This window comes from Labrus bergylta, chromosome 5, assembly GCF_963930695.1.
Source record: "Labrus bergylta chromosome 5, fLabBer1.1, whole genome shotgun sequence".
NCBI classification, from domain to species: domain Eukaryota; kingdom Metazoa; phylum Chordata; class Actinopteri; order Labriformes; family Labridae; genus Labrus; species Labrus bergylta.
The window spans coordinates 28,585,138-28,612,597 of record NC_089199.1 but is presented as its reverse complement, the minus strand read 5'-3'; the positions used below and the strand labels follow the sequence as shown (position 1 = coordinate 28,612,597).

Sequence of the window (27,460 nt, the reverse complement as noted above, 5' to 3'; positions counted from 1 at the left end):
CCAGCTCCAGCCTGTGGTTAGGTTGACTGAAAGTTAGGCTGAGACAGGATTTCCTTCATGGCGACCTCCATGGATGGGACTCCTGCAGAAACAGATGGTGACGTCACTCAGGCGTTGTCCATTATTATTTACGTTCTATGGTTTCGTCACTTTTTTTTTTTTTTTCAGATTGCATCATGTGTTCCCCATGCAAATTTCTAAATGAGTTGGCCAAGTTCACTTAACTACCCAGTGGATGACAATAGAAGAGGTCAGACTGTTTTCTTGCTGTGATCCCAAGAATTTTCATATGTGGGACCTGGTTTTATTTGATTGATGGATGCACTTTGCCTCACAATGGCCACATGGAGCCATATAACTCAGGGCGTTTTTTTTTTCATGAAAGTTAGGGTTACATAAACCCGCAGGCTGTAGGCATTGTGGAGTAGTCTTGTGAAGTGGATGACAGAGGCGTAGGAAAGGAAGAAGAGGTGGGTGGAAGAAAACATTATGAATCACATTGCATGTTGAGAAAAAAAAAGTTGATCTGTTTGATGGTATTGGAGCGATGGAGAGAGAATAGTGAGCAGACAGACAGGCAGAGAGAATCTGATGATGCACCGCTTTGCTTTGTCAGCCAGGAAGACGGCAACAATAGCAATTTGCAAAGCAGCAAAATGCAAAAATAATCCTTGGTTTACAAAGGACCATCTCCCTGTACAGTTACTTTTTGAGGAAATTAGGAGAAAAGTGGGTGGGGAGGAAACATGAGAAGGAGGGACTTATACATCTGGTGCTGTTCCAAGGCTGTGGGATAACATTGGTGGGATAAAAATGAGACCAAATCTTTTCAAATGAGTGTAAACTTCACAATGTCACGCGTCAAAGTCTTTCATTATTGCTCTGGACTTTTATTCTGACCTGAAACTGTCGTTTTTTAATCAGGTTTTGTCTCCAATGCCATGATCGTGTAGGCTCCATCCCGGTCAGGGCTCAGTGGGGACGGGAGCATCGGCATCTGGCCTGTCGGGGTTCATTGCTTTGTACAACTTTGCACCCTTTCCCTGTGAGCGGCCGCTCAATCAGCTTTCCCAATTAGAGTTCACCTCGGCGTGACAAATCCTGCCGCTGTGTCATGCCAGGGCGACTCTAATTAGAAATCTTGTGTTTGGAAACAGCTTCGAGAGAAATCAGAGTTTGTCAAATGAAAAGTTTTAGTATCTTGTCTCATAATATATGACTTAAAGAGAAAGGATCACGAGTACAGCATGAGACAATCAGCTGTATGGTGAGATAGGTTGTGCAAAAAGTCCTTTTAAAGCTCCTTTTAAAAGGTCACATATTATATAAAATACACCTCACCATGTTTCTCTAACACTAATATGTGTCTCTAGTCTGTCTACAAACCCCCAAATTATGACAAAAGTCCATCCTCTCCGTCTTATACCTGCTCTACTTTTCAGAAAATGTGTGGTCAAACAGGCCGTTTGGAGATTTTCCCTTTATGACATCACAAAAGGCAGTAGCCCCTCCCCCAGGTGGGTGACACTCCCACAGCTAGGTGTTTGGTCTGCCCTCTGAGTCTGCCTTCTCACTGTAAACAATAGAACATGGAGCAATAAAGCCTGAGCCACCCAAGTCCTTCCAGAGAGGGGGCGTGGTCAGACACAGCTCATCTACATATTTAAAAGGTACAGACACAGAAAAAGCCTGTTCTGATCATGAAACACTAAAGACACACAGAACTCAAGAATCTAACAAAACACACTAGAACACAGTTACACGAGGATAATAAATGACAAAATAAAACAGAAAACACTGACGACAAAACTAGGAAACACACAAGGGAAAAACCAGCAACACTAGGGAACATTAACACACAAGGGAAACAAGCAACACTGGGATAAAACAGGGAAACTCAAATACAAAACCAAATCATGACAACAGGATCAGAGTGGATTTAGAAGAAGACACTTCACAGACATGTTGTGGGGAACTCTAAGACTTATTTAAACTGGTTAAGAAGGAGTATAATATGTGACCTTTAAACTGGTTATGAAAGATTGGAGGGGGGGGGGGGCATGCAGCTGAAACTGCTTTTTAGTTTAGTTTTGGGGTTTTTTTGGGTTGAAAATCAAACTGCTTGCACAACTCAGGATACGAGTAGCATAGTGATAAGAAGTACCGTTGTTCACAGGGGTCACCAACATTGACACAAACCAAATGTTCCTCAAAGGAGGAATCCCTGATACATATATCAGTCAGAATAATGAATTAGTGATGATAATGATTAGAGTATCTTAAGTCCAAATAAAGAACCTGAGAATGTAATCTGACATTTGCACTTTAAGACTTTAACTTTACTGTCATTTAGAAATGTTCCCTGATAATTTGACACTGATTAACTGCACCGCTTATATACAGTATAGGTGCCTAATTAACACCAGCGTTTTGAATCTGAATATAAGTTGTGCTTAAACGAAATATGTATTATTAAACAAAACTTTAGTCCCAGAGGAAATAATTAAAAAGTTATCTCAGGCAGAGCGCGTTTGTGAAGCTGCCAACAGCTTTTATCAGGTTACTGCTAAAGAAGCACTGATTTGTGTTTTGTTATAATATTGTCTTATAGTTGGATGATTTGTAGATGCAGAATATTGTAAAGTCTGGCGATGACTCTTTTTTTTATGCCTTTAGTGTGGAGGACAGTGGCTAGAGTCGGAAACAGGGAGGACAGAGTGGGGAATGATCTGTGGTGAACCAGTCAAACCCAATGTAAGACTGACCCTCTGAGCAGACCAAACCATATAAGGAGGCAGAGACAGAAGATTGAGCAAAACACAAATGTGGGCATTTATTTTCCATATTTACAGTAAAATTCACAATACCAATAAAAACCCGGGGCGCTTGAATGGCATCAAACCCTAAACAGACTAACCCCCCATGAAAAACAGACGCCCTTATATAGTCCTCTCCCTCGGGTGCTATCACATGCACAGGGTTGCTTTTAAAGTGAAACAGTAAACCAACAAATAATAAAACTCAACATCCGTAAATATATATGATAGAAAAATATTGACATGATGATTAACGTGTCTTAAAATAAATACGCAGCTAGCAAAATGTCTGATAAGTATACTTCCCACCCCCATACCGATCTATCTGGTGGACCCAGAATGAATAAATAGTCGTATGTTTCCCTGGGGACACCCGGGGAGTGGAGAGAGAGAGGAGCAGGAATGACTTCATCATATTCACATTCACAGTTTTAACCACAGTTTGGTTGTAATTGCTCACACTAAAATACATTATGTGTTATATGTTGTTTTTCTGAGCTAATTTACATTCGATATTTCTTTAGATGGCGTGGCCGATTCTACCACCGGCAGCTGGGTCAAACCAGCGATCGCCTGCAGGATACACATTAACACGATTACCAACAGATATTGAAGCTTCATGATTTGACAAATCTCTGCCTCATCGTTTTATCAGTATTATGAAAATGATTTAACCGTACAATAGAGAAATCATGTCATGCAAACAATGCTTTTTCAAGCAGAGATGAACTGCTTCAAGGACCATAGCCTCTGTGCATGGGGCGCATCACACGACTAGTCTATCCCCTTCCCCAATATATGGTATATTTTAGTGTAACTTGGATAAAGGTGTTATGTATTCATGCCGGAGGATTCTTCTCTATTAAGCAGAGAAGTGTTTTCCTACAGTTTGAATTTTTCTGAAACTATGCAAAGAAATTCAAGTCTTTACCGTAACAGAAGCACCAGGGACCTTCACTGTGGTAAACAAACACTTGAACTGCCTCTCATTAACACTCTACACACACTAATTCTATTGGAGCCTGCAGTGTGAAGTGGACAAGGACTGATTGTAGCAATGTACAGCAATATACAGGAACGGACTCAGAACACTGATTAATGATCTCATTTAAAAAAAAACTTCCCCTAACTCAAGTTCAGGTTTCATCTTTTATGCTGAAACACTTGTTTGCTCAATTAAAGGAGGGAAGGACACAACTTGCTAACTCAGTGAATTGAAGGAGACAATTTTGTACATATCTTGAGGCTGTATAAATATTAGCAAAAAATGTGAGTGCAGGTTACAAGGACGAAAGAGAGTTGTTTTTCCTGAGAGTACACTCATGCACACTGCTACTAAATGGTTGTCTGATAGCTTACTGCTAACCTATGAACAGTCGGTGCACTGGTAATGACATCTTTGCTTTTTTTTTATGTCCAAACACACTTTCACAAGTCTCACAAGTATGTGAGACGTCTGGGAAGTGATAAGGAACTTTGTTAGTTTTAAATCCAGTCTCTCGAAAGTACTTTTTAATGACATTGCCTGAAGGATTTATAAAGAACGCTTAATCATTTCCAATTATTCTCAAAACAGAAAACTTCCTTTAAAGGTCCATTAAAAATATTGTTGCAGAGCAGATCTTCTTTTATGATCAGTTATTGGGGCAACAAGTTGGTGTGATGTTTAGCAATGTCACCTGTATTCTTCTTTCATGTCTCCCCCCCTTACCTGCATGAGTTCTCTCTGTGTTCTCTAGCCTCCTCTTATAGTCCAATAACATAATTGTTTAATTAATTAGTCACTTTTAATTGCCTGTAGTTGTGAATGTGAGTGTGTGTATGAAGGAAAACTGATTACATTTCGACCATTTCAGTTACCTCTAAATGATGGGGTTCCTCAGGGATTAGTTCTTGGGCCTTTGCAGTTTTCCTCTCATATGCAACCCATTGGCAATGTGCAAGATCAGTAACCATTTTTATGCTCATGCCGTCACTATCTTTTGAAACTAACAACACTCGCCTCACATTTTCAGACTATTTCTCATTTCGTTAATCAAAAAAAATGCAGACCTACGTCTGTCAATGCTCTTTTTGATGCATGTTTGATGGCTTGATGACTCTTGGCTAATTGAATTGACATTACTCAAACCTAAAGACTTTTTAATGAGTAAAACTGGACTCAAATGATTTGAACTTTCCGTCGACTAAATCTAGACTCAAACTTTAAAAGGTTAATATGACTGAATTGTGACTTATGCTGCGTTCCTTTTACCTCGGAAGTTGGAAGTCGGAACTGGGAATGACGTCACTCCCGAGATAACTGCGTAATCTCGCAACCGCAAGTCGGAAAAGCAACATGGACGCGTCCAGTTTCCGAGTCGTAATCACGACTTCAGGGGGCGTTCCAGTTGACACTTCCGAATGGGAACTGGGAATTTCCCACTTACGAGATCAACTGAAACGCACCATAAGACCAGTGGTTATCAAATGGTGGGTCGGGACCCAAAAAGTGGCTCACAGAGTATGCTTTCAGTGCATTGTTTTGTTCAGTTCCTTTGTTCTGTTACATGTTCTCTATCGTCTGAAGTCCAAACTGACACAAGTTTTCATTGAATAAATCGGATTGGTTGAAAAACATCAGCGATTTGGGTAGGGGTTTATCGATGAAGGAGTTAGTGGTTGGTCCTGAGGCTCAACCAGTTGAGAACCACTGACTTAGACTATGGCAAAAGCTAAGATAGATGTGATGATAGATACATATTTTAGTCATGCTTATTCCTGATTTCACTTTTATTTGAATGACAGAGGTAAAGCATTAAAGCAAGTGAAAAATGCAAAGTGAAAGAGTATGTCTGACTTAATCCACAGAACAGGAATGGTTAATTAGCATCTCGAGTTTACTGGGTTGTAACACGATTGTGTGGATGAATGTAAATAAGTGTGGAGCTATGATGTGCTGCATATTTCCAACAGAGACACAGGAAAGAACACCTCAGGCGTTGAAAAAAAAAGACATTTGAGATGTCAGTCATTCCTGTTTTTAACCTGTGAAACATGACCTTTTTCCTCTTGTGATGTATCTTTTTTTCTTTCCCGATGAAGGGGGGCATCAAAGAGCTCTTCACAGGTTTGACAGTTTAATGATACAGTCTTAACAGCTGAAGAGTTCAGTCAGAACAAAGCAGAAGTGTCAGGATGTGTCAGATGGGTGCAACTTCCATCAGCTACAGAAGTGTCACACAAGTGAAATTCTTCTTACAAACAAGAATGAGTGCTTTTACAAAAAATGTGAAGTTTGAATCTCGGCTAGGATAGACCAGGCCCGGTTCTACAGTGTGAAAAAGCATGCATTGCACCCTCATTTTAAATTTATGCACCCTCAACTGAATGGACAGGGAGAAAAGTGATTCAGATCATGTTTATTACATCCGTGATCTGTTGGTCATGACAGGTGCACATGACCTGCTTTTCACCAGGAAACACATGCGGGACCTGTTACACCTATGCTTTTTTTCATTTCTTTTGCCGGTCACTGTCGCTGCACCCCCTTTAATCTCAGATGCACCCTAATTCATTTTATTTTATTATCATTATTTTCTTTAAGATTTCTTTTTGGGCTTTTTGTGCCTTTATTGTAGAGATAGGACAGTGGATAGAGTCGGAAATCAGGGAGAGAGAGAGAGTGGGGAATGACATGCGGGATAAAAGCTACAGATGGGATGTGAACCCGGGCCGCCCGCTTGAGACGACAGCCTCCATACACGGGGCGCGTGCACTAACCACTGCACCACCAGCGCCCCCACCCAAAGTCATTTTGATCTAGAACTGACCTGGGATAGACTTTTGGTTACTTTTTACTTACCGTCTGCTATCTCAGGCTGGAGTCAATGGAGAACTAATTAGAAAAATCTTTCTGTCTGCGCATATTATCATCAAAATATGGAGCAACAGGTCGGTGGATTTAGACATAATGGATTGGTAAATAGTTTAAGTTGTTGTTAACACTGAAATTAGAATGGTGCCAATAAGAGATGCAACTTGGTAAATGAAGCTCTAGCGTAGGTTTAGTCAGGAAGACTATATATTTGGTTGGTTCTATCTTTCATTCATCCCTCTCATGCACGCTCACTCACATCCCCGCTGTCATTCTCTCACTCTGTCATTTTCTTTGGCTGTCATCGGGTAATCAGCCGATTGGTGCAGGGCGTTCCTCCCTCATTGTCAGCCTATCATCATTCTGCTCCACTTTTAAATATTATTCCTTCTCTGCCTTATGGTGCATTCATGATGTCATAATCTTCAACACATGTGGGGCAAAATATTTTATTTTTAATGTAAATGTTAAGATACTTTTTAATTAATTCACGTAGGCTATTGCACATCAACTTTTTGCTCTATTATAATCTGTGACCGTTACATTAAACACATCTTCCTCTTAGCATCCACGCTCTTTGTGGTTGTTGTTACAACATTGCGACATTTGGAACTGAAAGCACATGAACACACTGAAGTCAGAATAATGACTTCCTAACTCGGAAACTCGGACCGAAATGTCTCGTGTGCCCCTCCACCTCCTCATCACCGCATGTCTTTGCAGAATCATCATCCATTCATTCTTCACTTAGCCGGTCTCAACAAGTCATCAGCCTCACCACCACCAGGGTCTGGACTCCATGGGGGGGAGGGATTTATTCTGTTGACGCTCAGAAATGACATTCTTCAAACACGTCAACCACCTCAGTATTTTTATTTACCGTCTGGGTGAATGCACATTGATGCATATTGTGTTTAGATGAACCTTTTCTGAAACAAGGACGTCAGGATTTTCTTTGGCCTGATAAACTTTTGTTTTTGTGAATAAAATTAAACTCTTACAAACTCGTAAGTAAGCTCGTATAAACATGCAAATGAAGAGATTTTGCGGATTAGCATCACCTGGTGGAAATGCATGGCTTATTACTCTGTATGTACTCACGCGTGTCTAAATGATTGTTTAGCTTTAGAGTTGAGATAAGTGTTTTTGTCTTGCAGAACTCAAATACAGAAAACCCAAACTGTGTCGGCATCGAGGGCGTCCTGGAGTCTTACTTCCAGAGTCTGCGGACTGTTCAGCTGTACGGCCCAACCAACTTTGCTCCTGTCATCAACCAGGTGGCTCGGTGAGAGATGCACACACACACACACACACAACATATATTTTCACTCTTACATAAGGCCTCTGAATATTTCCATGTGTTCAATATGCATGTGCCGCTTATCATGTACCATCATGGGAAGCCAGCTGTTTATGTATGCATTTCATGAATACAAACAGAAAATATCAGTGCAGGAGACGTGACAGCATATCAAAGAAAATTTCAGTCTGTCAATCATCCCTGGCTTTGAAGAGAAGTCACAGTTTCATGTTTTCTTCAGTAGCAGATTTTTTAATTCTTCTGCTGAGTTTTCTATAAGGCGTTATTTTTTCAATTTTAGTAGGTCTAACAATTGCATTGCCATCCACATTAAACATTTACAAAGACAATGCGTGGCTTACATATATATATATATATATATATATATATACACACACAGTATATATTGGTTTGATATGACCAGGAAACACATCAATGAACAAGAAAATACAGGAAGGAAAATCATCTGAGCGCAAGTAAACGTGATTGTGAATGATGCAGAAGTTTATCAAGATTAAAATTAGATTTCAAATATTTAAAGAGGGAGGTTGTTATTCCTCATGATACACACAACATGGGAACAGTTTTTATTAAATGACACTCTGGGGAATCCTTATTTAATGAATTTATAAGTCTGAGCTGTTTTTTGCTTTGGCTACATTGGAAAAAAAAACTGCAGCACACAAATATATAAGCATTGTTTGAGTCACAGTCACAGTTCTGGGAAAGCCTTGAGCTCTCACCTTTCTCTTGTTTGATTTACCTTATTCCTTTAGCAGCCATTCAGTCTGCTTGTTCGATCTTTTTGTCATCTAAAAGCATTTATGTCAGTGTAACTGATGCTCTTCATTCTCCTCCTGCTGAAGCCGGTGGATTGATTACAGTGAAAGGGTATTGTTGCATCAGCTGCTTTGTGAACAACGGTATATCTCCTAGGATCTATGTAGCAAAATTATTTTTTTTAAATTTGAATTTTTAAATTCGCAAAAGCAAATCGTCCTGACGTCATTGCCTTCATCATTTCATCCCGTCTATCCTCTTTTTCGCTGGACTCACTGGGAGCCGTCCTCTCTGCTGCTTCTGCTAAATCCAGAATCATTTCTTCAAAGAACTCTGCAAGCCTTTGTTTTCCTGCACGCTCCATTCAACTGACATGCTAATGCTATTCATGTACAACAGGTCTTCAAGAGTCGCAGGAAGCATAGAGTGTGTCAATAGAGCGACATTTCTATTTATTAAGAGTCTCACATGAAGTCTGTCACTTCAGGTTGTACTCTCCTTCATGCAAAACTGCAAAAAAAAAAAACCTCCGGCAAATGATGCACAAAACGTTTTTGGGGAATCTCCCTCCACCGGCTTCACTTATGGGGCTTTCACACTTGCAGAAAACTCCTGAAAATCTCCTGATATTCCCCTGAGGAGCTGTATGTGTGAACGCAAACAGACACATTTTTCACTCGGACTTCACCCGGAGTTTCTCCTGACAGACCCCGAGTATTTTTTTGGCAGCAAGTCCGAGTGAGCTGATGTGAGAACACAACAGGATATTCTCTGGAGAATTCACCTCGAGCCAATAGATTCTGGAGTCAGTGCATAAACTGTATCCAAGCGTCCGCTACGTTGTCCGTGCACCTAATTAAACGTCTACGTTACGTTCTCCACTCTTCTGTTGACATTGTGGTTCCACAGAACTACACGTAGAATTGATATAAAGACAAATATTGTAATTATAACATCTTATAGCGGACTCTGATGCATTGTCTGCTATTTTCGCGTCTTTTTTTTTTACATCATGTCTGACCTCAGGGGACCCCCCGCCCCCCCTCCTCCCATCTGACAGGGATAGTCTCCAGCTGTGAGGAACATATGTGAACAGCCAGGTCAGGAGAATCTCTGGAGCGGTCCTCCTGAAATGATCTACAGATAATTTGTGCAAACAGCTATACAGCGTTGTGCCGAAAAGTTAAACCTGGTTGCTTGTGCATTTGTTTTGTGCCAGTTGGATGTAATGTTGACCGACGAGGTAAGTGACAGTTTGGCGAGCCCTTGACCCCTTGTGTGGGCTGATTGATTGACATGTGAAACAGGCCATGGTACTCTGGAAAACTAGAGCCAGTCGGGACATTGTAGGAATTTTGAAGGATGCAGGTTAAGTGATGAAGATTCTGTTCAGTCCTGCACAAAGTGGGACCACCCGGTCACCCCAATGGCTACAGAGAAACAAAACGACAAAAGGAAGGAAATGAGATAGAAATATTACATCATAATTTTATTTTCTTCTCTATGGCTCTTTGAACTCAATCAATTTAACAAATGTTAAGAGTTGTGAATTTGACTTTTTTTTTAGTTTTTTTTTATGCAAAGAATCAAAGTTTAAGTGCGAGTTCTGACCTTTGGACTCATTTGAAAAGCTATTCAGTTGGCGCTCGTGAAGTGTTCGAGCCCTGTGCGTCACATATTAAGTGCACTTTATTATTTGAGGATTGAACAACCGTGCAATCCTCAAGTGAGTGCTTCATATGACATCATAAAGAAGTTAACAAAGATCATCCTCGGAGCTGAACTCTGCAGCATTTTCATCCTACAAGCTCCTTTTTTAAAGCAAATTAAATATCAGCAGTAAAACTTTTTGGAGTGCAGTCAGTGTTAAGTTTTTAATGGATTTTGGCTGCTTATTACCTGCTATTGTATTTATAGCAATAATATCCTGTCCCAGTTAAGTGTGACTGTGGTTGCATAACCAAATGGAGTGAAGCAGTGCTGAAATGTTCAGTTGTGGGCTCAAGAGCTTCCAAACTCTCGTCCTTTCACAGAGAGAAAGTGAAACTTTTTTTCCCTCTCTTCCTGCCCTCTCTCTTCGTCTGTTTGTTTCTCTCGTGTCTCCAGATATTACCTGCTTTGAGATCATCACATACAACGCGTCTCCCAGACTCCATTTTTCCCTTTATGTTTTCAACTTTTTTCTTTCACACCAATTTACTCTACCTTGCTCTTCCTCTACACTTCTGCCTGCTGCTTGTCCCTGTAGTCTCTCTCCTCCTCCTCCTCCTCCTCCTCCTCTTTCCTTGTTGTTTCCCATCTGCTCTCCATGCTTCCACTACTCTAGTTCTTCATTGTTTCGTTACCTCTTAATTAGACTCCCTGTGTGTCATATTATTGTCGTTTTTTTATACAGTCTTTATACTTCATGTCCTTGTTTATGTAACACTACTTGTGTTACTATCAAGAGACAATGTCCGAAGCTGAAAAATCACAGAGGGTCTTTAACCTGTAGTTTGTTGAGCAACCACTTGAGGCACGCAACAAATCTCAATACATCCTGAGACATTCTGAATTAGTTTAGTGTATAAATTCTCCTAATTACGAAAAGGTTTTAATCTTTAATCTTAAACACTGTCCAAGAAGTCTGTCTTGGTGAGAAAAATCCTTGTCTTTTTTAACATGTTAGCACCATAAACTGCATATAAACATGCACGAAGTCTAAGTGACGCACACAGATTCTGTGGAAACCCCCAGTAAGCCTGCTGACAGCCGCTTGCAGTCAGATGAGTCACGCCCCCAGTTATGCATAACTTATATCCTTAGTAAAATCAAAACGGCTGAGTCATAAAAAAATAACCCCCAGTTATAATGTGTGCCAATAAAGACATGAGACAAAATTGTTTTTTTGTACCAGGCTGTAAACATTTCTGCTGTCAAGATGGACATTTTATTATGATGGGCTGCCGGGTCTTTGGGTGATTTCTGGAGTCTCATGTGGAGACCCACTGCATTTCAGCATTAGCTTCATTTATTAACACCGCAGGTTGCTGCTTGGTTAGCAATATCTGATTCAGTTTATCTTAATAATGTGAAACATATTATTACATCCTCCATCTGCAGGGCAGTTTCCCCTCACGACATTTCTGTAGCCTCTACATTTCATCTTTTATTGTTTATTCTTTTTCAGCGATTTGGAGAAAAAAAAATCACATTTTAAAACTGTCATGGTAAAAAAAAAATGGGTGTTCCATTTAAGAGTTGAGTTGTAACATTCATGCTCCCAAGAGAGCGTCTCCCCTGCCCGGTGACTGACAGCTCTGTGAGCTGGGGAGTGACTCACACTGGACAGGAGAGGAGCAGGTCAAAACAAGCTTCTGCTCATTTAAAAAGTAGTCAAAGCAACTTCTGGAACAAACAGCAGTCTGCCACTGTTTCTCACTTTGAGTCTGCTTTTAAACCAGATGTTCCTGGAGTCTGTGGCTGCAAATAAAAAAATATTTTTGGTAACATTTTAATCGTACAATGTAGAATGTTATGACAATGTTTACATTAAAATGGTAGCAGAGAGAACTCCTATGATTCCCTGCCATCCTTGATGTCATCTTTTGTTATTGAAGTATTTATTGAGAGCCCCCTGGTGGCGGAATCTACAAATTGTATCTTTAAATTAAGGTTAAAATATTCCCCACTAACTAGTTGCTTATTAGCTTGCTAATTAGTAGTATAGTGGCTGCTTATTAGTTATTATTAAGCGCTTATTAGTACCTTATTCTACATCACCATAGATATAGCTAATAGGTCATTAACTAAGAGTTTTCCCTCCTAAGGGCAGCTTATTGATAGTAAGTTAGGACGTTGTTGAACATAAATCATGATCTTAAAATGCTTTTACTTACTTCTACCAAGTCTAAATGTTCAAAAACACAACCGTCACAGCACAACAGGCAAGTTTAAGCCTCAATTCCCAAACCAAAAGGTGATTAAGGACACAGTCTTTTCACGTAAATGGGCATTTATCCTACGGGCCATACTAATTACTTATTGACATCAATCTTAAATCAATCTTCTAAAATTGTACAACAGTATAAATGGGCCTATACATTTGTTGTTTTATTTCAATGAATCTGTATAAATATCAATGACTCTGTAGCCAAGTAGTGGTTTAAGTTTCACTCCTGGCTCTTCCTGTTGACTTTAATTTGTTCTTTTTTCTGGTGAGTGACGTCAAATGTGTCAATCATTTATTCCTCAATAATCAGTTTTGACAATAGTTCTGTTTTTCAGTGATGCTGTAATGCTGCCAGTGGTCCATGATATCAGTCCTGTTTCCTTTGTTAGCTATAACATTACCACCTTCAGCATTAGTTACAGCTATTCTAACAGCAGTGAGCCTCCATCCTCAGTCAAACCACCTGTTGTGCTGCCTGTGAGCACAAATTCAGATTGATTCTTTTCTCCCTTTTGCCACCAAATTACAAACATTGGAACCCATTTTTTTGCGAGCTGCATGTCTACTGAACACTCCCTGATACACAAACAATTCAGACAAACTTGATCAAAAATTGATACGTCTCAGCAACACACACTCAAGGTCTGCAAGCACAGATTTCGCTTCTCTTGCAATCGATAGCTCGTCTTCTTTTTTCATAAAAATAAAAAATAAAAAAAACCTCACCAGCTTTTTTCTTTTTCAGTAAAGCTTTGTCCATCCCTCACACATCCATCTGGTGTTGCCGTGGTGCTGATGATGACAAAGGTCGGATCCATGTGTCATCAACATGCCTTAACTTGCAGCTTCCAGAAAAGACTACACACATGAAAAGGGCAAAAGGCTCCTGAAAGTTAATTGAACTGACAGGGAAGATGAGTGCAGCGCTTTCAGACATGACATCGCAATTTGTTCCTCACTTTCACTTGTTGACACATTTCGCCATTGTTCTGCAGAGACTGAAAGTGAGAGAGCTGGGGAAGAAGATGTGTGACAAAAGAGAGAGAGAGAGTGGGAGAAATTAAAGAAAATATCAGGGGCAGGTGTTGGAGACAGGCAGGAGGACAGAAAGAGAGAGAGAAAGAGAGAGAGAGAGAGTGATAGAGTCGACAGGAAGGCCGGCAGAGAAAAGAGAGAGGGAGTGATAGAGTCAACAGGAAGGCCGGCAGAGAAAAGAGAGAGAGAGTGATAGAGTCAACAGGAAGGCCAGCAGAGAAAAGAGAGAGGGAGACAGTTTGCCATTTTGCTTCTCTCCGCCTCGGGCCAGACTGAGAGTGTGTGAGCCAATCAAACAGTGAGTCAGACAGCAGGTCTCCCTTCTCCCTGCTGGGATCCTAGTGTTACCTCTAACACACACACACTTACACACAAGCGGATGTATAACAAAAGTTCTGCATTATACAACACAGATTTATGTGAACTCTTACATGACGAGTCTATGCTGAAGCATTAAGCATCTCTGGCCTGTTGCACCATGCTCTGTAGAAGAACTGTTTAAACTTAAGGTGCAAACTTCAGATTGAACATTACTTTGAAACTATAGTTAGTTTGTGACTTAAAGTCTTTATATGCGTATATACTTAAATATAATATAAATCAAGTATATCCTCTGAAAATAACTCTGTGAGTCATGACTGTCTACAATGGGTGTAACACCCGAGTCCCACTGTCTGTGATGTTTTCAGAGTTTTCAGAGTCCTATCTTCAGTTTGTTTACATCGCCGGGATGGCCGGCTGACTCCTCCCCTCGTGTATAAAAGTTGTTTAATTGAGGGACTAGAGAAAAGAAGAATAACATACTGTACTCACTGCTTAACTGTGTTTCTAGATCACGCTCATTTCAGGTAAATTTACATGCAGTGTGAAGATACCAGCATAATAAAGATCGCTAGCATTAGCATGCTAACACAACAATGCAGCGCGAGTTGTTTTGGTTTCATGCTGGTGCTCAAGGGCGACATCTGCTGGATCAAAAAATCGCATATAAAGCCTTTAAAGGGACGGTCCAGCAGAGCATAAATGACCTCTGTTACAAAACAGTGACATAAAATACTCCTTTTGCATATTTAATGAACTTAAAAAGGCCCTTTTGTTTTTACACGTAAACACTCAACTTCCGCTGCTTGATTTAAGGGTGTAGGGATTGTTTTAGGAAATAGTTCAAGATAAAGACCCTAAATCTTAAATGCCTGGCAAAGTGCAAGAACTACCACCACCAACGTCCCTAACTACCACCTGTCGTACCTGACGCCCAACAACCACCATCAGACTGTGTCGTCCCCATAACCACTGCCGGACGCCCAACCACCACCCAAATCCCAAATTCACTAACAGAGGGTTTAAACTGGGAGCCAGTTCCTCCTTCAGATAGTTCCTGACAGTCAAACTCGTTAGATGCAAAGAAAAGCCGTGAGCTGTTTGTATTTCTTCAAACCGATCACATTTAACTTGGACTGTTCGAAGACAAAGAGTGCAACAGAGATGTGTTGACAACATAGAGGAGCTGTGAAGGAATATGTTCTTAGCAAAAAAAGTCTCATAATGGATTAAGGGAGCAACATACTGGCACCATACAGCTCCAGCTAGGACAAACACACAGATGGACACACACACACACACACACACAGACACGCAGACATTCACACTCTGGAGGTTTTAGACTCAGACTGCTGTGTTTCAGTTGACAGCTCAGTTGGTCGTCCAAACACTCGGAGACTTTCCGGTTTCCTCAAGGTTAAAAGCAGCGCATCCCTTCTACTAAGAGTCGTATAGGAAAGAAATAATGTGAGAATATAACACACTTTACACTCTTTGAATCTACTCCTGCTTTTGATCCGTCTGTAAAAAGATCCTCCACTAACACAGACGTATGCAGGCAGCAGAGGAGCATGCAGAGAAAGCTTCATGTTTCTGATTCATTAGGACAGGAGGCCAGTCAACCAGGGCGACCCGGCCTCTACTGGGACCCGTTCATCCCGATACTCTCTCTGCTCTACTCTTCAAAGGAGAGGAAGAAAAAAAACAAGGTCAAGCTAAATTAATAAAAACTGTAACAGAGAAAGAGAGGCAAGAGGTCGAGGACGGTGGTTTAGTGACGGTCAGCGAACTGATCCCATTGGGTAGAAAAACACAAAAGTGAAGCGTTTTGTGACATCACATGATGTGTGAGTGTTTTGTGTGTTTGACTTTAGGTGCGCTGCAGAAGTGACGGACGGCTCCCAGTACTTTGTGCTGCTGATGATCACGGACGGCGTCATCTCGGACATGGCTCAGACCAAAGAGTCCGTGGTCAATGTGAGTAAAGAGGAAACGACGCTGCACACAAAACACAGATCTGAAAGTCAGAAACACAGGAATGGATTCTACTTTTAAATACGATCTCATTTAAACTGTGTACAACATCCAGTCACAGACGCTGTTTATAACCAACAAGTGAGTATCAGACACTCAGAGAGAGAATTCAGCTTTTTTTTTTACAAGTTTTAATTGCTGAGTTAGCCAGCATTCATATCATTTTAAGAAAAATCATTCATTTTTAATTACAGCTAGTTTGTTGATGTTCATTTCTAAAAATTGATGGTACACACATCGTCAAAAGGTGTGTCCTTTGCTTCACATACTGTACATGTACATCTTATATAAGCTCAAGAGCATTAACCATTTAACATGTTTGTAAAAGTTCATCCCACAAGGTCGTGAATTGAAATACTTTGGAACGCCGGAAAAATACATTTCAAACACATTCCAGATGATTTAACCCCTGAAATACTGTCCATAAAAATGGCAGCAACATCACATACATTTTTTTTAAATCCAGAGATTTCTAAATCAGCACGTTTAAATGCAGCTAAAATCATACTTAGTCGAATTTCTTGAAGTAAGAGCAACACTCCTAGATAATGCACCGTTTGCACTTTTCCAGAGCCTTTCTACTGTTTGCTTCTTATGATGTGATTTTTGTTTGTCTTTACATAATCAGTCTTACCGTCCATCTGTGTGTGCTGTTTGTCTGTGTGTGCTGCAAATGACAGGAGCTGCTAAACTGTTTTTCGTTGTTTTTTATAGCAATGACAATAAAGATATATTCTCTATTCTATTCTAATGCGATTGGGGATTGATTCACTCCTGGATGTTTAGCCTTCATCAACAGACCCAAACTGGCCTGTAGTCGTTCTGCTCATGGTCCATAGTTTTTGAATCACAAGTACCAAAAGTAAAGCGTAGAGTACTTAAATAAAGTGTACAGCCCTGTATCAATTTGAGATACAATCAGTTTGCCACTTGATAACTTGTTACCAAGGTTACCCAGAAGAAGGTCCAATAGTGACTTACTGAAAGGGGCATATCACCACCTAGGTTAGCAGTAGTCAGACATACTTCTGTCAATAAATCGATTCTCCTTAGGTGCTTACTGGGACAAGGACAGTTCAACATAAGCATGTAAACATACTGATGGACTTGTGCTGATCCAAATCTTGGTGTAAAACAACATTTGGTTTGATTTGTGGCTTCAGCCCATGTTTAGAAATTAAAATTAAATGACCAGGAGGGGTTGAAACAGATCCAGGGATCTGGTCCTGTGCTGCGGTGCTCCCCTGAAACTTTAAGTTATAAAGCTGTTAAAAGTAGGGAGAGGTAGAGGCAGTGAGGAGTGTGTATGTTTGAAGAAGAAGACAAATGAAAATGTGGGAGGTATTTACATGAAATAGATCTATAGAATAGAATTAAGGGAAAGCATATGTACAAGTGCTTTTTTTTTTAGGAAAGCGCTATACAAGCTCAAGTCGACCTACCATTTAAAGAAATTAAAAAATTAAAAATCTGTTTAATATTTAAGTTTCCTTCCTTTGTCTAATTGAAGCCATAAAACCCCAGACAAAAGCATACCAGGTCAGACAAACTAACATGTGAAAAATGCTCCATAACCAGCAAACTGAACTCGTAAACGTTGTACACTCAAAAATGTTTTGCACAGTGTTTGTTTCTGAGTGGGGGAACAGTAGCTCGGCTCACACCCCTCCTGTGTTTTCTCCACAGGCAGCCTCCCTGCCCATGTCTATCATCATAGTAGGAGTAGGCCCTGCTGAGTTCGATGGTAAGTGTGTGTGTGTGCGTGCGTGCGTGTGTGTGTCTGTGTGTCTGTGTTTGTGTGTAGGTTTAAAGCTTACATCATCTCTTCTCTTCAGCACAAACAGTCAGTAATAGATTTATTCTATTCTGACACACTGCTAAATTACTTCAAATAAACATGAACATTTCAAAGTGGCCATCTGTTAAATGCCTCTCAAATCTTCCAGCAGCATTAACATGCAAATCATCTCTTTTAACACCCTCATTTACATGCCTGTAATATCGTGTAATGTCATTCAGGATGCACCCCTGTGTTTCAGAATTTTATCAGGGGACTATTGTAAACCACAGACAGAAAATGTCAGACTCAGCTCTGCAAAACACAAAAGACCTGACGGAACAACTCAAGGTCAACACAAGGACGATCACAAAAGATTTCTCTAGATCTCAGAAAAAACTTCCTGACATGCTGCCAGCTGACATACTATTTCTAACTTCCACTCGCAAGACCTCTCCTGTTATCACTGATTTCTTAAAGGCGGTTTTTATTTTTGCACTTATTCTTGTTTCCTTTTTATATTTGTGTAATTCACCGACCGACCACTAGGTGGATCCTCGGCTTGTGCTGTGCACAAAGCCAGGGCTCCACCTTCTGATTTCATGCAGGTGTGTGAATGAAAACATACCGTTTCTTTTACAATGTGACGTTTTCGGGCCCTGGGCCTTCATTAGACATGAACAAGTGAGAAATCACACCGCCAAAACCCCTGAGGTTACCTCATCATTAGGAACAATATACAATAGATATATAAAGCTTTCATAGTAAAGGATTACAAGACCTATGCGTAGAAGCATTACAATAAATCAGAGTGTCATAATACACAACAAATATACTCAATAGTAAACAAAACATACATGAAACTCCAGCAGGTAAAACCATGATCACCAGTTACAACCTTAGGCTTTTTAGTGACACTCTCTATAGATGAGCAGCTGATGAATACATAGTTGGGTCCTCCCAGCAAGATGGTTTCAGTGGTGTAGTGGTGTCTAAAGAAATGGGTATACTCTTAATTTTTCCCAAAAATGTTTCTTAAAGGCTTAATATGTGATTTTTCACACTTCAATATAATATAAATCAAGTATATCCTCTGAAAATAACTCTGTGAGTCATGACTGTCTACAATGGGTGTAACACCCGAGTCCCACTGTCTGTGATGTTTTCAGAGTTTTCAGAGTCCTATCTTCAGTTTGTTTACATCGCCCGGACGGCCGGCTGACTCCTCCCCTCGTGTATAAAAGTTGTTTAATTGAGGGACTAGAGAAAAGAAGAATAACATACTGTACTCACTGCTTAACTGTGTTTCTAGATCACGCTCATTTCAGGTAAATTTACATGCAGTGTGAAGATACCAGCATAATAAAGATCACTAGCATTAGCATGCTAACACAACAATGCAGCGCGAGTTGTTTCGGTTTCATGCTGGTGCTCAAGGGCGACATCTGCTGGATCAAAAAAATCACATATAAAGCATTTAAGGGGACGGTCCAGCAGAGAGCATAAATGACCTCTGTTACAAAACAGTGACATAAAAGACTCCTTTTGCATATTTAATGAACTTAAAAAGGCCCTTTTGTTTTTACACGTAAACACTCAACTTCCGCTGCTTGATTTAAGTGTGTAGGGATCGTTTTCAAATGAACATAAACCACAAAAGAAGGAAAAATAAGTTTTTTAATCATTTTAACTGGCAAACAGACTACCTGCTGTCGACAACTACATAGTCCCTTTACCATCCAATGGAAAACTAATTGCAGGATGCTACTGAATATTGTGAATCAGAGGGGGATTAGAAGTAGGTAGACTGAAAAACAAGTGGGTATACTCCATATACCTGTGTATAATCTGCACTATACCACTGGATTGTTTGATCTATGCACACTGACACAAGTCTCCAGAGCAGCTCAATGATATTAAAAAAGATCTGCAGTCTTTAAATACATATAGCTATCTGCCTGGCGTTAATTGGCAAATGGTTGGAGTTATATCACCACATGATGAAAGGTAAAGATGGAAATTGTTCTTGCAGAAAGTTAAGACGCCCTCATTGGGACCTATTATTCAGTAGTCGGGGGGTCAGGCTGGGGTTAAGGGTGAACACCTTGAGAGTGAGAAGAAGAGAAATTAAAGCAGAGATGATGGAACTGAGAGAGCATGACGGGAGAGAGAGAAGCTGAGTGTAATAATGAGGTAGAGATCAAAAAGGTACATTTGTGGGGAGCTTACATACAGATTCATCTACCCCAGTCATTCATTTAATCAGCGAGTTCTGCGTGGAGAGAGGATCGCTTCACTTGAAGTCTAAAGTACAAGGCAGTTTGGGTAAGCAAAGTGCAAAAGAGCAGAGCTTCAGAGGGTGTGTTCATCATCTCTGATTCTCCTTCTCAGCCAGGAAACCTACCACACATTTAACAGATTCTGTCACTCAACATACTAAACCTCTGTATGTGTGTCTGATTTACTCTCTGTGACGCTTGGAGAGCTTCTAAAGCAGGCTCGATGTTTGCACAAGAGGATAAATCAAGTTCTCTAAAATGTATTCAGCTGCTGTTTTTTTTTTCCGCCCAGGTCTGCTCCCTGGATGAGTGGAGCTCCACACATCACTCACCCCCCAATCAGAGCTGAGCCTCTTTGGAGAGAGTGTCATGTGGGGATCAGATTTTTAAATCTGAATTTATTAACCCATTCTGGTATCTCTTGCTTCAATCCACTATTGCATCAGCGTTATGTTAAAGGGATAGTTTGGTATTTTTGAAGTGGGGTTGCAAAGTACGAGGTACTTGTTGTCAATAATAAGTATAGTGACAGTCGATGTCTGTCAGAAGAGACCGGCTTGGGTGTGTGCGCAGAGGCTATACGGCTATGCAGACAGGGCCGTTTTCCGCGTGTAATTTTACATAAAAGGAGCGATATGTAACTCTGACACCTAGTGTTTAAAATGGGTACTGCAATCTAAACTCAAAACGTTGTAGAGAGCTGTCTCTCCACGCTCCCTCCTCCAATAGAGTCAATGTGCATGCATGTTGCCATGTCGCGGACACTGAAGCTTCAGTGTTTAGCCAGCTCTGCATCGGTCTTGAAACTTTCTTCGTGCTAATTTCTCGCCATTTTTCAAAAGCATCTCCGATATTGATCCTAGTTTCTGCTCGTGGAGCTTATTAGAAACATTCAGAGGCTTTTTAGGTCGGGTACAATCACTTCTATCTGAACCAGGTCGCTTGTTTGCATTAATCGCTGCAACACCTGTTGGTTTGCGGATTGCCTGGCAAACTGAGGGGCGTCCAAAACAGCCGTGTGGGGGGTAGCCTTAAAACCTACTACCTTCTATAGTCAAGACAAATCCAGAGCATTCAGGAGCAGAATCTAAACTTAGGAGGAGGACATACTGGCTGCTGCTTTGTTGTCAGAGAAGCCAGCACTTCAACATAGCATGTTTCCTAAATGTCTGCTCATATAGTAAGGTCACTTCATTATTTAAATCAGAAATATCTTACACATTGCTCCTTTAATTTTAAAACTTTGAGCCAAGACACAATGAGGGTGTAAATGTTCACTGTATCAAAACAATTCTGTGTTCCTTTGCTTGTTATTTCCGCTCATCTGCCAAAGAAAACAATTGTGAGATATTTCAAATTGCTACTTCTTTCCAAAGAGACAATACATTTTAATGATGATGCTAATGATCCCTAACTATCACTGCTAATCCAACTAATACGGGTCCATGTCTCAAATTATTCAGGGACTTTATTATCTTTCAGCTCATTTTACCATTTTACTCATTTTGTTTTCATATTTAAGGATCTCCATGTTGCTCCATCTGAACCATGCACTGAACACAATGTCCCTGTATGTGTCAGAGCTGGAGGCTGAAGCATTGAGTGTTTGCCTCTGAGATTGCAGGCACAGCGGAGAGTCTATATTGCAATATGTGATTGAGGACAGCAGGAGGTTCACTTTCAGGCTCAGTGTCTCTTCAGACCTCCCCCTAAAATGCCAAGGTTTACAACACACCTGAACCTCCCTTCGATATCTCTTTTCAGCCTCAATTTATTTCTCTTCTGGCCCTTCTCTCCTCCCCTCTCTTCTCCTCTCCCGTCCACACTATCCCCGGTCTATCCCCCCGTCCAATGTTTCAACATTTCCCCTCTCACACAGGCATGTCAAATTATTCCTTTCCCTCTTCTTCTCCTCTTTTCCCCTGCTGCTTCCCAACACCATCTGCCATCCCTGTGCACCATGTGGAGCCTCACCAAGTCCCCCCATCAGCACCCCTCCCTCAGCATCCTTTAAACTCGAGTATGAAGAAGGCTCCTGTGTGCCACAGATTGTCACTTGTGCATCAGGTTTGCTTTGTTGATAAGAAACTATAAATAGACTGATGCAGAACTCTGTTTTTTTTTCCAGTCAGGAACTTTACCCTCCTTCCTGTAGAATATATACGCACTAATGAGGTCGGGTTACCGAGGGGGTTATTGTTTTCTTCACCCCACTAAGGCAACAGCAGGGGACATATGTGGTGCAGAAAGACCTGCAACCTGTCTCTGGTCTGAACTCTGTGTGAGTCCCTGAGGACTGCTGCATGGTTTTAGTTTGCACAACGTTGAAGCTTATGAAATGATGAGCAAAGTCTTCTCATCTTTTATGCTTCATAGATTTGTAGAGTATTCCTTCCTAAGAGAGGACAAGAATAAGAACAGATATGTGCTCTTGTTAAGACAATATACGTTCAAGTAATGTTCGTTATCAATGTTATCTTGAAAGTAGACAAAGAACTTGTGTTGTGTTTTAAACTGAAGTCTGATTTCAGTTGCTGTTTAGAGATTTGGGTTGAAGATAACAATAAAAAGACAAATGAATGCACTTTTAGCAGCTGGGGTTTCTACAGTTATTTCCCCAGTAGTACATAATTAACTTCGATAACTCTGGAAGTGAGAATAACAAAGACCTGTGTGGGCAAACTAGAAATCCACTCAGGCAGTATATCCACAGTTTGAAAACGTACTTAATGAGCAGTGAACAGATTACAGGGACTTGTTTGAGTAACTTTTTGGATGATGCACGACTTACAATAAAGTAAGATTTGTAGATCCTATGTAACCGTAGTGATGCGAGGGAGTGGGTCTCAACTGCGGATCTTCTCCTTGGTTGAATAGATAGATTTAATAGAAGGGAGAGGGGTGGGGGGGGAACCAAAATAGTTACAAGAAGGCTCCCTAAAAAACTGGATTAATGGGAAGAACAAAGAAACTCACTACAGCTGAGACAGAAAGGCCCTCCATGCCCGTGTTTACAAAGAAACAAAAAGGATGTAGGAAGGAAACTCCCAGCACCAACAAAGTACACTTGAAGAGCTGCTGGGAATAGTAACAAAGTCAAGTGGTGCTTATGCAGCACACTATCACACACTTCTAAAAGACACAAAGAAACACAAAGAGAACCTCTCTCTATCTCTGGATGGTGAGACAGTAAGTCAGCAAAGGCATGACACAACTCAAGGGAATATATAAGCTTCACACACCTGGTCAAAATCAGGGCCAATCAGTCACACACACACACACACACACACACACACACACACACACACACCTGACACTGCACTGATGATTACCTCCCCACACTCAGTGACAGCGAGCAGAACGCTATCTGATTTGGTAAATGTACATATTTCCTGTAAAGCTCCTGTGAGGATTTTTTGTCTGGTCATAAAAAAGACTGAAATTAATTAATACTAATGCCACTGTATGACCTACGAAAGTAAACAACACCACCAGGAAGAAGATTGACGATTTCTCTATGGCACATTTTTATGCCTGTTATTGATGCCGTGGAGTACGTGTCAGACACAACATGATGCAGAAACATCCCCCTTTTCACAGTTCCCACAGTAAAGATTCTCAATAAGGGATACTGTTGAAAGCAGGCTGAGATTATTTGTTAAAAACACAACTTGTAGGAAAAGAAATCAGCAAAGTAAGAGCGGTACCTCCACAGGGGGGCGCCAAAATCAACACACACACAAAACGTTCCTCACAGGAGATTTAAACACAAGAAGTTTGGGAACTTTTGGGAAAATTTGAATGGCATCACTGCAGTCAATGAGGGTGAATATGACAACATTTGTCCATTTGTCCATATGTATTCCTGAACATTTCTAGGAGGACTGCCCCTGAAATCCTCCTGATCCGGTTGTTCACATACGTACCTCACAGCTGTGACGTTCATAGAGCAACACAGAAGTGGCAGACGAAGCAGCAGAGGCCCCCTATACGACGCTTCATCTAATCTGACAGAATCCCAAAAGAGCAGAGAACAGAAAACATTAAGAAGCCGTTTAATTACGTGCACAGTAATTGTACTTGTCGCAGGGAATAAACGTCACCACCCACTCACTCGCTTGAGTTGAAACCTCTGAATATTTCCTGCAGGATTCTCACATCAACTCACTGACAGGCTTTACGGGGAAAAAAATATTGCTTTCGTGCATCATTACTTTGAGAACAACCCCCCCCCAAAGGCTTCCCCACAAATAGCAATGTATCTAATTATTCCATAAAATACATTTCTCCCTAATAGGATTTTGTTGTGTTTGTTTTCTGCAGCTATGGAGGAGCTGGATGGGGATGAGGTCAGAGTTTCCTCCAAAGGACGCTTTGCAGAGAGAGACATCGTCCAGGTGAAGTTTTATTCTGCAGACATTCTGCCCTTTAAGTCTCACGAGTCACACATTTGATGGTTTATAAGAGTGACCAGTAAAAAAAAAAACATTTGTATATTATATTATATATTATTATTATATTATATAATATATAATAATATATAATACTGGATTTATATAATATGGATACTGGATTTTTTTCCAGTATCCTCCTGCAACAAATAGACATTTCCGACTCTGAACGTTACACTAAACCAGTTGAGAAGAACTCCACAAATGTTTGTACATCTTAAGTCCTTCTGTGAGAGCACCGACCTCCATTTGCGGAGTGGCTGAAGCGCAAGAGTTTCCTTCTAGTTTGCATGTGGAGTTTCTCAAAGTCGGACTATAACACACCTTGATAAGACGGTTGGGGGTTGATTTACTCTTGCATGTATACACTTCAATCTGACCCACAATGGCCTAGGCGTTCCGTGCCTTACCCTTTGACCCTGGAGGTCAATATAGCGAAGGTATCAACAGGGCAAATGTGAGAACAATGCAATTTTTGACGAATAAGAAGAAACAGTTCACGTTGTGTCAGCTGAAGGACTTAGGACATTTAATTAAATGGATGGAAAATGGTGACTGTGGATTGATTGGTATGCGACTTAATAGGTCAACTGGAAGAAGATCCAATAGTTATTAGATCACATGATATATTGTTATATCACCTGCTGTCGTAGTGGAGTCAGAAAAACAAATGATTTCCCCCCAGGTGCTTCTTTACTTGGACAAGGACAGTCAAGATAAATCGCCCAATCGAGCTATGACCGCATTTCGACTTAACTGTGCACATCCTGATTGAGTCATGCTTTATATTCTGGTTGTAAATATCTTCTTAAACACCCAACACGCTCATATGTCACTCAAACACCATTGCTCTGAATTCATGCAATCCTTAATCAAATGTAGGTCAACATGGGGGCACTTGCTCTTGCCTGCCAAACAGTTACCCGATAAAATCACAGAACATCCACACTTCTGTGACTATAGAAGCAGAACTGAATCAAAAAATGTGTGTTCAGTATCAACTGTTGTAGCCATTAGTAGCTGCATACCAAAGTAATGTTCATTTCCTTGTTTTCGTCCTCATCCACTTTTTGTTCTTCTCCTTCAGTTCGTTCCTTTCCGGGATTACATCGACCGGTCGGGAAACCAGGTCCTGAGCATGGCCCGGCTGGCTAAAGACGTCCTGGCGGAGATCCCTGACCAGCTGCTGTCCTTCATGAAAAGCCGAGGGATTGAACCCCGACCCCCTCTTCCTGCCACCTCTGACTCCCCCTCAATGTCCTCAACCACCACCACAACGACAACGCCTGCCTCAAAGTAGCGCAACATGCACGACTGAAATGAGGGCAGCCAGTGTGTGTGTGTGTGTGTGTGTGTGTGTGTGTGTGTGTGTGTGTGTGTGTGTGTGTGTGTGTGTGTGTGTGTGTGTGAGTGTGTGTCGGTTTCAGGGCTGTTTGAGATGAACAGGATTATGGAGATAGTAATAGACATCACCAGGAGAGAAAACATCCCCCTTAAGAATGCGGGGACATTAAGATCTGGATCCAAAATGACTCTTTTTATCCATTTAAAATGAGCGGCGCTGACTTCTGTCAGCATCTCTCATTATCCACCTTCTGCCGGTGCAACACACAACTCTGTAATAAATCCCCTTAAAATGTATTTCAACAATCTAAACGAGTAACAAAAGTCGCTTCAGACTTTCTTGCCAACAGAATTTCTCCTGCAGGAGTCTCACTATTTTCACATCCTGAAAATATCTAGATCATTTCAGGAGGACTGCTCCGGAGATTCTCCTGACCTGGCTGTTCACATATGAACCTCACAGCGGGTTAGAGACTATCCCTGTCAGACAGGAGGGGGGAGGGCCGGGGGGGGGGGGGGGACTCCTGAGGTAAGAAAAGACGTAATAAAAAGAGATGGACGAAACAACATAGTCTGCTATACGACGCTATAATGACAATATTTGCCTTTAAGTCAATGCTTAAAGTGTGGTTCGGCGTTCGCCCATTGGCTCGAGGTGATTTCTCCTGTGTTCTAACATCTGCTAATTGGACTTTCTATGAGGGGTCTGGCAGGAGAAACTCTGTTTGCGCTTAAACATACAGCTCCTCCTGGAAATATATGCAGTTTTTCAGGAGTTCTCTGCAAGTGTGAAAGCCCTATATGACTGCTCCAGTTCACAGTGAGAAGAGTGTCTGATGTATTAGAGTAATAAATCCTGAAGTAGCCAGGCAGTTCATTTCTACCATAGTTTTAAGAAAGACGGCACTGAGGCGGACGTCCTTTTTCTTGTTTGTGTAATCTCAGGGCATTTTGAAGGCTTGACAGCAGCACAGGAAGTCTAAAACAGAAAAGCGGGAATAAGAACCTGTCCTGGTTGTGCACACCTATGAGCCAACGGACCGGTTATTGCTTCATGAAAATGTATGTTGTACTTCACCGTATACTGATCATGAAATTCTAATATTTTTGTTCTATGTGAATGGGAGGTAAACGCTCTGGATTTCAGGGCCAACCTTCAGAGATGGAGCATCTGCGAGTCCAAACCAATCCCACTTGGACACAAAGGGAGGCTCAATTGCGAGCACCCCCCTGGATGCAGGATATATCAGGGCATGAAATTGGCTCGGGATGGAGAGCAGACCCTCCTCTGCAGCTTGTCCATTTCCTCCAGCCACAGTACAATTTAACCATATCAGGAGGATTGCAATTTCAGCCCTGAATGTGTAATGTATGTGTGGTTTTCTGCCCCCCCCCCCCCCCCTTCCTCTAAATTGTAAATCCTGTCATTTGGGATGAATCTTTCATAAAGTGGGGGCCTCTGGTTGTCAAGCTGCCTTTTAGAATAAAAAGAGGTGGTCAGTGCACATTACACACGTCAGAATACTTTATATGTAG

General features: G+C 41.0%; 1 protein-coding gene across 1 annotated transcript in view; it reads left to right on the top strand.

The window, feature by feature from the left end:
• The window catches only part of LOC109988166 (copine-9), a 143,694-nt gene that overhangs the window by 113,601 nt on the left and 2,633 nt on the right, over positions 1-27,460 (top strand). The window contains exons 16-20 of the mRNA XM_065955365.1: positions 7,830-7,957; positions 15,914-16,016; positions 17,760-17,817; positions 24,453-24,526; positions 25,668-25,797. Of these exons, the coding sequence (XP_065811437.1) occupies positions 7,830-7,957; positions 15,914-16,016; positions 17,760-17,817; positions 24,453-24,526; positions 25,668-25,797 (493 nt within the window). The remainder of the gene's footprint in view (positions 1-7,829; positions 7,958-15,913; positions 16,017-17,759; positions 17,818-24,452; positions 24,527-25,667; positions 25,798-27,460) is intronic.